Source organism: Penicillium subrubescens (genome assembly GCF_028828155.1).
Source record: "Penicillium subrubescens strain IBT 31985 chromosome Unknown utg000001l_segment0_segment0, whole genome shotgun sequence".
NCBI classification, from domain to species: Eukaryota; Fungi; Ascomycota; class Eurotiomycetes; order Eurotiales; family Aspergillaceae; genus Penicillium; species Penicillium subrubescens.
Genome location: NW_026643151.1, coordinates 294111 through 304948, shown reverse-complemented (window position 1 = coordinate 304948; position 10838 = coordinate 294111). Strand labels below are relative to the sequence as shown.

Below are 10838 nucleotides of genomic sequence, written 5' to 3'. Positions count from 1 at the left end.
CAGCCAGAGGCGAGCACCGTTGGTCTCGCGTAAATCGTCCAGAGCAGATCCAAACGATGTAATCAACTCAGAGAGCGACTGTTGCTATGGGTCTAGTGGAAAAGGCCGAATCATCTCCATGTCTGATAAGCACTGTGGGCCATGGACCGCTAGTATCTTGAAAGGTGACGGATAGCTCCCGTCCTGTGCAACTGCTGCTGCTCGACAGGGCCAGAAGGGGTGGTCTTTCGGCAGTGTGTGGCAGTTAATCCAGTGCTTTATGATCCGGGCACGTAGTCGTATGTAGGTCGAGTTAATCCCAGCCTCTGCCAATCGCGAGAGCCGTAGTTCGTATTACTCCGAATATTGCTTGAGCCGTGATCCGCTACAGGTTCGAACAGCCGCCCGATCCCGGGAGGAATAACAGTGTCCTTTCTGGCAGGGCACCACACCGACGCTGCGTAGTCAATCTTAGACGCAACTGTGGAGATGAATAACTGCCGAGCAACCGACGGCGGCAAGACGCGGAGGTGTCTTCGTGCTAGAACGGCCTTCATTCCCTTAGAAGCTGCTTTTCCAATATGAGACTCGAATCGAAGATCCTGATCGAGTAACACGCCGAGGATCTTCACTACCGGCGCCAGCGTGAGTGCCGCACCATCCACGTATAACGGAATAGCAGGGGGTTCCCGTAGCCGTTGGTTCCTCGTGAAGTGGATGAAGGATGTCTTTTCAGCTTCAAAGGCTGCGCCAGATCGTGCCGCCCATTCTAACGCCCGCAGGATAACCTTCTGCTGGAGCGTTATCGTGTTCGCTTCCGCGGATAGGCCCACTGTCCACCTTGTGTAATCGTCGACGAATGCGATAGCATCTTTCCTCCTCATGATAGGAATATCCACTAGTTTCACGTTGAAGAAGAGAAAGAGGATAGGCGAGAGCGGCGAGCCTTGTCGAAGCCCTGCGCATCGGATATCCACTTCTTCGGACTGGTACATGTTTACTATGATCGAAGCGCGCCGCGCAAAGCAGAAGCTATCGATCCACAGGACCAGGACGCTTGGAATCCGCCGCTCACGCAGTCTCCGCAATGGCACCCGCCCATCCACCCCCTTGTACGCGGCTTTCACGTCGAAGCTCACCAGTCTAAGAACCTTGCCCTTTACTATGGTGTTTTGGGCCGGGCCACTCGCTTGTGTGGGCCACCCGCTTGTGATATACGTTAACTTAGTAAAATGGTGTAGTGTCTAGCTGTAGCAATTCCCCCCGTTTAGCCGTGGATTACGTTACCTATCTTTTCTGAAGAATTATTGTTACTGGATCCCTTCATTTTCTCCATATCCTATTTTAGCCATCTGCGGCTAACCCCGCGCCCGGCTGGCAAAATAGCATTCCCACAAGACCTGCCGACGGTGCCATTTATTCGGCGACATGGGAGAGACTCCACTCGTGCAATTCCACCCCCTTTGGTTAATTCTGTGCGGCTTTGGGCTCCGCAGATTGGACTGTAACCTGAAGCAGTGTGGGGTGATGGGGACTTGGCGGGTTGAGTTTTCTCTCATTGGATTAGATCGTCGGGAGAATGAATTGGCAACTTACTCTTCTCGTACACTAGTAAGGACAACAATTATTGGCAACCAACTTACAGAAAAATAGCACTGTATTGTGATAGCAAGATGTTGTCATTGGGCCAGGGGTGGAACTAGAGGGGGTGGAAGTTTCTGGGAGTGAAGATCCCCACATAATTTACCCGGGCGATTCAGAGACGACCAGGCTCACTATTCATTCAAATACTACTCCATCAATCACTCTGCCAATCACTCTGCCCACCGATCGTATCCGCCCAACTTCCTGACAATGTTCTACCCTTGTGGTCTGTTCGGAGCTTTCGCTTGCCTATTTGGCATTTCGCTGGCCAATTCACAAGATATCTGGTCACTTCATCAATTCAAGAGCCTTGTCGCCTTTGGAGATAGCTACACCGATGAATCCCGAATGAACTATTTTATGGCGCATCACGGGTTGAGCCCGCCAATTGGATGGGTTGACCCAGGGGTTCGTGCAAGTCCGTGGGAGACGCGAGACCATGATAGTTACTAATCTCAATGAATTTAGAATAATGATACTGCCTCCGGTGGCTACACGTGGGCCCGCTTTGTCGCTGAGCATGCCGGAATAAATCTTTACGACTATGCAGTGAGCGGGGCTGCATGTTCAAACAACATTACGAATCGGTTTTTCTCCCCCATCGATGCTCCCTTCCCTTCAGTTCTGGAGTATGAAGTTCCGGCGTACATAGAAGATAGCAAGCACGTCGCTGCTTCTGGCGATAAATTCCTACATATTCCACCCCACGAAACAGTTTACTCGATATGGATCGGAACGAATGACCTGGGTAACTACGCATTCATCACTGACTCGCAAGTGGCAAATAAGACAATTCTGGACTATATTGCATGCGTTTATTCAGCCTTGGATAAAGTTTATGAGAACGGCGGTCGCTTCTTTGTGCTCATGAATGTAGCACCGTTGCAATTGGCCCCACTATACGCAACCCCAGAACATCACGGCGTGGGACCGAACCACTACTGGCCGGATAAGCCCACCAACTTGACTGAGATCAGTTATCGGATGTGGGAACAAGTTGTTAATGTCAACAATGCTTTCAAATATCAGACTCCCTTCGAATTGCTAATCCGAAACCGATATCCTGGGTCTAAATTCGCCATCATGGACATGTTTGGGTTGGTATGTTCAACTCCTCGCAGGCACGTAAGATTTTTTCATATCTAACTCTCGCAAGTTTACCGATATTTATAATAACCCAAAATTATACCTCAATGGGAGCGCTCCGGCCAATGTCACCGGGTTCAACAAACATTGTGATCTCAGTGGAGCCACGTGCACTAGGCTACCCAGCCCAGATTCTTTCCTGTGGTTTGATGAGCTTCATCCATCGCAGCGGACGAACCAAATTATTGCACGGAATTTTATTGATGTCATGAAGGGGAAAAGCAAGTGGGCAACCTTCTGGTAGAGGGAAGAAGACGGGTCTCTCAGTCTTTCTTCGTGCCCCCCTCATTTCATCCAGCAGTCGAACTGCTGTTTACCTATGTGCCTGTTAATTTTAGAGGTTGCATCTCTAGTGTTGCAGACTATATGTATCGAATGCTGGGACACTGCCCGCGCTGCCGTAAAGACTTAAAAGGTAAGGTAAGCTTGTGACTTGGCTTTTTGGACAGGCTAGTTGTAGAGAGAATGATACAGTGTAAAATTTTACTTCAGTACTGCTTGCGCATTTCTGCTCAGCACGTCGTGCCGCCGTGGGTGTAGGAATCTCCAGTAACATATCTTCAATGGCAACGCCGCGCGGTAAGCGTCGACCGGGAGACATACGATCGGCGTCGCCCCGCAGAGCCCCATGATGGCCAAATAGGTCAGAGTAGAGGTCGTATTCATTCAAATGGGTCATCCAAGCAAGCCGCACATGGGACGTGGATGACCGGGGATGCCGGAACAACAGCAGTAGTGGAGACCGGAGAATGGAGATAGTTACTAACATCTCCCACTTAGATTAGTCATTATCATGCCCACATAAATTGCCCGATAGGGGCTTTATAGCAATTCAGACTTGTTGATATCTGATTATTGCGCAGTATGATTTACGAAGCAGTATTCCGATTGTTATGAGCCTGAGTCGCCATTGAGAGGGGTATATTCGTCAATTGAGGCTATACGCAGGTTTACCGAGGTAGCTAAACCGGACAGACGTCTACCCCTGACCACCTTCCTATCGATCGAAACTGCAACAGAAGAACGCGATCTATATGGAGTCAACCGTTGTCTCCGCCATGAAGGGCGAGAAACTGAAGGATCCAACGCAATGGAGGAATTTCTCACGAAGCAAGATTTATGCACGGCAGAAGAGGGTATGGAATCTGATCGACCCTCACACCGAAGAACGATATCTTGAAAGAACGATTCGCAAGTCAAGAAGGCCTCAATACCCCGAAGGAGGCAACGATCCGGCAAAGCGAGATTGGAGAGACCGTATGGACATCTATAAGCTCGACCTAGCCGAATGGGAACAACAACAGAGCAAGAGCCTAGGCCATCAATGAATGGATCATCTCCAATTTGAATCCAGCTCACCACACCTCGATGTTGAACTACCCAACCCCGTACGAGCGTCTTGTGTATATTCAAACCCGATTTGGCCGATCAACAGCGGCAGAAGATATTCGAGCGCAATGGAAGCGTTTATCGGCATCACCACCAAAGAGAGGAGCCGATATCGACCAGTGGATCAAAGAATGGGATTCACCAAGAGAGCAAGGTGTGAGCTTAGATCTGCCAGAGTTGAAAAATGCCAACAAGGATTTCCTCCGCGCTGTCAAAGATATACTCCCATTTTGTGGCAGCTAAAGTTTGAAGCGATCGTGCTGCACCAGGAGGAGTGGGATACTCGCGATTTGATCGAAAACCTCAGAGAGCGAACATAATAGCACGATCTGAAAAGCATCCTTTTCAACGCTGCAAGGCTTCGAGGAAGCTAGATCAGAACAACCACTGTAGCAAGCGCAGGAACCGCCACGAGAACGTTCCTTACCACCCATTTCGAAACGAAATTGCCTATGTGGTAACCGCTATCACAAACCTTGGAAGTGCTGGGTGATTAACCGAGATCCATACCCTGATAAAGAGGGTTTGAGACGACTGCGAAGCGAGTCAATCAATCAATCAATCAACACTCTATTAACCTGTTGCAGCCTAACTAGTGGTCTGCGAAGCGAGTGGAAGATCGTCTTGCGAAGGACCCTGCGTGGAAAGCCTGGATAGAGAAACCTGTCAAGGAACACAACGAGAAGAACGGAGTGAGGCCAGCTACGAGTACGGCCAATATCGCACAATTGTATGGCTCCTTCTTCACCACGAGCTTTCCAATCGAACAGGTGTATCAAAGCGTGAAGACAACAGGAAACGCCGACGATGATATTCGACGACGTTGGTTCCTCGATCCTGCCTCATCAGTGCATGTGTGCAACCAGAGAGACCTATTCACTACCATCAAACCGATAAAATCAGGCCTGAAGACAGGTGATTCGATCACTGCAGTAAAAGGTGGTTGGAAGCGGTATTATGACCGGAGCAGGTCCTGGCGGCTCAACTCGACCAATTCAGCTTAGCAACGTCTTATATTCGCCTAACTTCCATACCAATTTGATGTCTTACTCAGGTCTGAAGGAGAAAGGTGTTCGCTGGGACGAGGATAACGAGTGCATTATTGATTATAGTGGCGAATCAGTCATTAGTGTACGTCTCATGAAGTCGTTAGGGATATAGGCGTTCCATCAACCGAGAGAGCCTCGCTCCTCACCAGAAACTATTGCCCACGCACACGCCGTACGAAGATCGGTTAAACCACTCGTTTCGGAGGCCTCAGCAGATCGTTGGCATCGTCGATTGGCCCACGTATCCACGCATGTGATGAAGAAAACTGACGAAATGGTAGATGGTGTCAAAATCAACGAAGATCTGCCAGAAACACTATCCGAAGAAGGAGAACTTTGCTAGGTCTGTAATCTCTCAAACAAAACCAAACAGATATCACGACGAACAATTGGCCAAAACTTTGGGAGAGACGGCCGAATTCACTTCGATTTGGTTCGAGTTCCCCCTGCATATAACCGACATCAGTGGATGACGCATTTCTACGTTGAAGGCATCCGATTCCACTGGTTATACCCTCATGAACATGAATGGGAGTGTAGAGAGGGTGTTAGAAACTTCATTGCTATCGTCAGGAACTGGTGGAAACTGCCAATCAGAGCGTTTCACTATGACAACGAGAAGGCTGCTGGATTAGTGGTCGAAAGCTTCCTTAGTAATATCGGCATCATTATATCGCACAGTATCCCCTATCACCCTGAACAAAACGGCCCTGCCGAAAGATCAGGAGGAGTGATTTTGACTATGGCGAGACACTTGCAAGTCGAAAGCAAGCTACCGAAGGAACTTTGGCTAGAGATGGTGAGCAATGCTGTATAGATTCTCCATCGTATCTCTACCTACCTGAAGCAGGAGAATCGCTGGATCGTGCCATGGGATGATGCACGAAGAGATTTCGGCGGCGAGAGGATGAAGAAGGCTAATCTAGCCAACCTGCGCGAGTATAGCTCTCTGTTGTACTGCCGTATCCGCAATATCCCACGCATCAAAAAGACCGGCCCCCGTGCATAAATCGGTTTCCTCGTTGGATACGTTGCATCAAAAGTGTGGAAGATCTGGTTCCCCGCGAGCGGGAAGATAGGGGTTGTAAGAGATGCATACTTCGATGAATCGAGGAATGCAACCCTGATGTGCAGTACTGGGAAGAGACAGCCCTACCTGAGCCTGAACCGACGATTTTGACCGAGGAAGAAGAGCGAGAGGTAATTAGCGAGGAGATTGGAATCCATACCGAATCTATCAACTGAAACACCTAGGAAGATATGCAGGCGGACCCACCAGTAAGGCCATCAGGAAGGCCAGGAAGGCCAGCAGGAAGCGATCCCAGAAGAGGATAATATACAACACGAAGTTCGCGACTAGAGAGACTGTAATATACCTTAGGGGGTGGCTACACCGATAACCCCAGAACCTGGAGAGAGAGGCTACCTACCGGTAAACCAGGATCCTCCCAATAATACCCTGCCTGGCTCATTTCCGACAGAAGAGCTACCAGAATTGCCACCGAGACTATTAGAGGAGCAGAATACCACTGAATTTAGCCCTGCCGCTGCTTAGGAGGTAGACCAGCAGCCAATAACTCAGCCTGAGGAACGGAACGTCTGCGAGGAAGAAGACTAGTCGGCAGAGCCAAATTCTCCGCATGAGGGCCTTGCCGAAGAAGATCATCCTGATGCGCTCTCCGATAGGTAACAGCAGCTATATAGCGAGCTACACACACGAAGGAATGACGGGAACGAGGCAGCTAATATCATCGAAGGAAGCAGAAGGAGAAAACTAAGATTAGATCCTGATTATCATACGTACGCAACAACCTTGCCGGCGGTTGAAGACGACCCACCAGAGCTACTGCGTATATTCGCTGTAGCACTATACACAGAGAAGCCGTTGTAACGCCACCGAGACGATCTTCCCCATACGCCTGATGGTTGGAAGAATATGATGAAACACGCAATGGCCGAGGGTTTTCCGGCCGCCTGCGCGAAGGAGATACGATCGTTGCAGGAGAAATCAACGTTTACTGATGACTCGATCCCTTTGACCTCGAGGGTTTGCAGGGTTTGTCGTCTTCTTTGGCCCTGCATGAAGCAGGCCGGTGATTTCCTGCCAGGTCTAGGCCTGTTCCTTTCCTTTGTGCTTCAGGGCCTTATAGACCTGTTCTGTTCCCTTCTGCTTCTTCTTATCTTAGTCGTCGTCGTCTTCCTGTTCTAGATAGACCAAGTGACTCAGTCTCCCTCTTCTCTCTTCGCTTCCGCTTCCTGTGCCAGCAGTGCCGTGGGCGCTGTCAAAGTGTATCTTTCGGTGGCGGTGAGCGGGCTACGTCTCAGTGTTCACTTTTCAACATACATATTGATATTTGAACAATTTCATTTTAAAGATGACTTCTTGAAAGCAGTTAATGACCCTCTATACAAAAATCTTTGCCCACCAGCGGAAACAGAGCTTCTCTTGTTCATCGACCCAGATACACCAGCCCGATCCCATGGCAGTCCACTTCTATATCATTATTATCAGAAGTCCTAGTCAACCGAAGGGTCTTAAGAACTTGGTCTGTCTGGCCCGGGTTCACTATCTCGACGACGGACTCAGCGGGCAAAGTGCCATTCACCAGCAACTGTATCCCGTCTAGCGCATCTTCCTCGGGCGTCTTGAGCTTAGGGTTCGTCATGATTACCGAGCCTGGGCGAATCAAGATAGGCATCGTGGCAAAATCATGGGTCTCAGTATACCACTGTCCACCGACATACGACTTTGAATGATCGAACCAAGATGTCCACTTCCCCGTCCCTTCCTCAGTCTTGGGTACGTAAAACGTAACCTCACCGGCCTCGTTGAAAACCGGCGCAACCAACAAATTCGACCCGAACATATACTGCGTATCAATAGCGTACGTGTTCAAGTCCTTAGGAAACTCTAAGAAAAGCGCCCTCATCAGGGGTGTCCCATCGCGATGTCCGCGCAAAGCCTCCGCCAGGATATACGGCGTAAGAAGAATTTTGCGCTTCACACAATCACGTAACACAATCGAGCAATCTTCGCCGTAGATCCAGGGCACACGGAACGACGATGACCCATGTAGTCGCGAGTGCGACGAGAACAATCCAAACTGTACCCACCGCTTATATAGCGCCGGTGAAGGGGTCCCTTCGAACCCGCCGATATCAGACGCCCAGAAAATGTACCCACATAGCATAAGGCTCAGCCCGCCACGTAGCGACTCAGCCATTGCCTCGAATGTGCTTTCGCAGTCGCCACCCCAGTGGACAGGATACGCTTGTCCACCCGGGGCGGTGCTACGCGCAAACAGAAGGCCCTGGTTGGGGCCAACGCGGGCGGAGACAGTCTCATAGACAATACGGTTGTAGAGGAGGGCGTAGTAGTTATGCATGCGTACCGGATTAGCGCCGTTGTGGTACTTAATGCCCTTTACGGGAATACGCTCAGCAAAATCGGTTTTGAAGCTGTCGACGCCTATATCCATAAGTCGCTCTAGGTGGGTGCTGAACCAGGTGCAAGCGGCTGGGTTAGTGAAGTCGACGATAGCCATGCCGGCTTGCCAAAAGTCCCATTGCCAGACAGAGCCGTCAATGCGCTATATGAGTGGGTTAAAGCTGTAAGGGTGGCGTGGAGCGAGGGGCGGAGTTCCAGCTGACCTTGATGAAGTATCCGTTCTTTTTCCTTCCTCGAATAACGGCGAGGCCTGTGCGACATAGGGATTGATCCAAACACTAATTCGTAGTCCACGCCCCTTTAATCGCTTCAAATACCCGACTGGATCAGGAAACATTTCCTCATCAAATTGGAAGTCGCACCACTGGTATGACTTCATCCAGAAGCAGTCGAAATGGAAGACACCTAGCGGAATATCGCGGTCGCGGAATCCGTTAAGGAATGCCGTTACTGTCTGCTCATCATAGTTCGTCGTAAAGCTAGTCGTCAGCCAGAGATTGTAGCTCCACGATGGGACCAACGCTGGACGCCCCGTTAGAGTAGTATATCTTCGCAGAATATCCTTAGGCGAGTCGCCATAAACGATGAAGTACTCTATCTCCTCGTCCGGAACAGAGATGTTGACTCGAGTAGTCCGTTCAGACTGCACCTCTAGACTGACCTTGCCGGGGTGATTGATGAACACACCGTATCCATTCGAGGAGATGTAGAACGGGATGTTCTTGTATGCTAGCTCGGAGCTAGTACCGCCATCCTCGTTCCATATGTTGACTGTCTGCCCGTTTTTGGCAAATGGACCGAAGCGCTCGCCCAGCCCGTAGACTTTTTCGCCAACGGAGAGATCTAGTTCTGCGAGCATATAGCCTTGCTTCGCGGCGTAGAGGCCGTCTTCGTAGCGGTGCGCCTCGGTGCGTTGATCTGCGACGTAGCCGATTGAGCGGAACGAGTGTCCGGTGAGTTTCTTACCGCTCAGGGAGCAGAAGACGAAGTCAAGTTCGTTGGCTGTGGTGTTGATATCCAGAGCTAAAGGTCCACTGGTGTACTTGAGCTTGTTGGCAAGGTTATCGTGGGTGATATTGGTGTGGCCGGAGGTTGTGTTTAAGTGATAGTACGTACTATCGTTCACTTGTCCTGCCCTAGTTAGGAGTCAGTCTTGCCTGCCTGCACTACCAGGATGCGTGAGTATTACCAGTGCATGAGCTTCACGCCGATAATTCCATCCTGCGGGGAAGTAACTTGCGCCGACACGGTGGCTGTGCGTAGGTGAGTATGGAAGGTATACAGACTTGGAATTATCGTAAATACGTACGCGAATTCAATGTATCTCCGCGGTGCCTCTGGTGTTTATTGAGAAGTATGTAAACAGTTTCATTCTCAACGCGCAGTCGCTCGACGTTGCTCATCCACTCAATGCGAACGCCTTCCTGCAAGTCGAGTAGTTAACATATCTCCGATCTTAATTACGGCGTGTAAATTGTCTTCACATACCCGAAGGCACCACATTCCTTCTGTGAACTTCATCTTATCTCGACCTCGTTATCCTTTGTAGGAGAACTATAGCCCAAAGTGTAGAACCGTGATTATCCTCCTGGGAGTAGCCCCCAAGGTCGTGATTTCCCTTACACTTCTTATCAAGCAAAGCAAGAGAAGGGAGTAATGAATATGGGAGCAGGATGAGGTGCAGAGGGATGCTTATATCTCTGTTTTCGTCTTCTCAGCCCTTCTCGATTCTCTTATTTGACAAGGGTCTGTGTCTAGAATAGCCTAATAGCGCGCGAGTGGGGTAAATCCACTGTGCTGTTCTGCTGGTAGTCGTAGCGGGGCACCGCACAGTTTCTCAGGGCTTGTACCGAGTATGAGCAGATTGCTATGGCGGTATCTTGACTGGACGAAACCCACCTAACCCTCGCCGGAGTTGAATTAGCCAAAAAGTCACTGCCTAAGTCAATCTCCAAATTACTGGGAGATGTTAGAGTAATACTTTACATGTGATAACCGTTTCGGGGTTCAAGCTAGTGCTGAATTGAGAGTCCATCTACAAAGTTAAGGACATTAGCGCTTGAAAGAGGTTCTTCGGTGTTACTCCACATGGTTAAGGCGGGAAAAGTCTATGGAGGCGATTTCTCTACACAATAGCATCGGTGAAAAGCGGAAATGGCGGCGTGAAAGTCGAGCTATTGGCT

At 49.8% G+C, this 10838-nt stretch overlaps 4 protein-coding genes across 4 annotated transcripts; 3 read left to right on the top strand and 1 right to left on the bottom strand.

The window, feature by feature from the left end:
- Window positions 1-1833: 1833 nt before the first annotated feature.
- N7473_000070 (SGNH/GDSL hydrolase family protein) lies at window positions 1834-3013 on the top strand (the record flags this gene model as incomplete). Its single annotated transcript, XM_057146010.1, has 3 exons — window positions 1834-2031; window positions 2092-2724; window positions 2780-3013. 3 exons carry the CDS (start codon window positions 1834-1836, stop codon window positions 3011-3013), a joined length of 1065 nt encoding a protein of 354 aa, XP_057013896.1.
- Window positions 3014-3827: 814 nt separating this feature from the next.
- N7473_000069 (uncharacterized protein) lies at window positions 3828-4097 on the top strand (the record flags this gene model as incomplete). The annotated part of the gene is made up of 1 exon (XM_057146009.1): window positions 3828-4097. One exon carries the CDS (start codon window positions 3828-3830, stop codon window positions 4095-4097), a length of 270 nt encoding a protein of 89 aa, XP_057013895.1.
- A 1579-nt stretch (window positions 4098-5676) lies between these two features.
- On the top strand, window positions 5677-6216 carry N7473_000068 (uncharacterized protein; the record flags this gene model as incomplete). Its single annotated transcript, XM_057146008.1, is given in 2 exon segments — window positions 5677-6006; window positions 6025-6216. 2 exon segments carry the CDS (start codon window positions 5677-5679, stop codon window positions 6214-6216), a joined length of 522 nt encoding a protein of 173 aa, XP_057013894.1.
- Window positions 6217-7657: 1441 nt separating this feature from the next.
- N7473_000067 (Alpha-xylosidase) lies at window positions 7658-10176 on the bottom strand (the record flags this gene model as incomplete). The annotated part of the gene is made up of 6 exons (XM_057146007.1): window positions 7658-8797; window positions 8859-8905; window positions 8935-9791; window positions 9845-9908; window positions 9965-10079; window positions 10144-10176. The coding sequence occupies 6 exons, from the start codon at window positions 10174-10176 to the stop codon at window positions 7658-7660; spliced, it is 2256 nt and encodes a 751-aa protein (XP_057013893.1).
- Window positions 10177-10838: the final 662 nt, after the last annotated feature.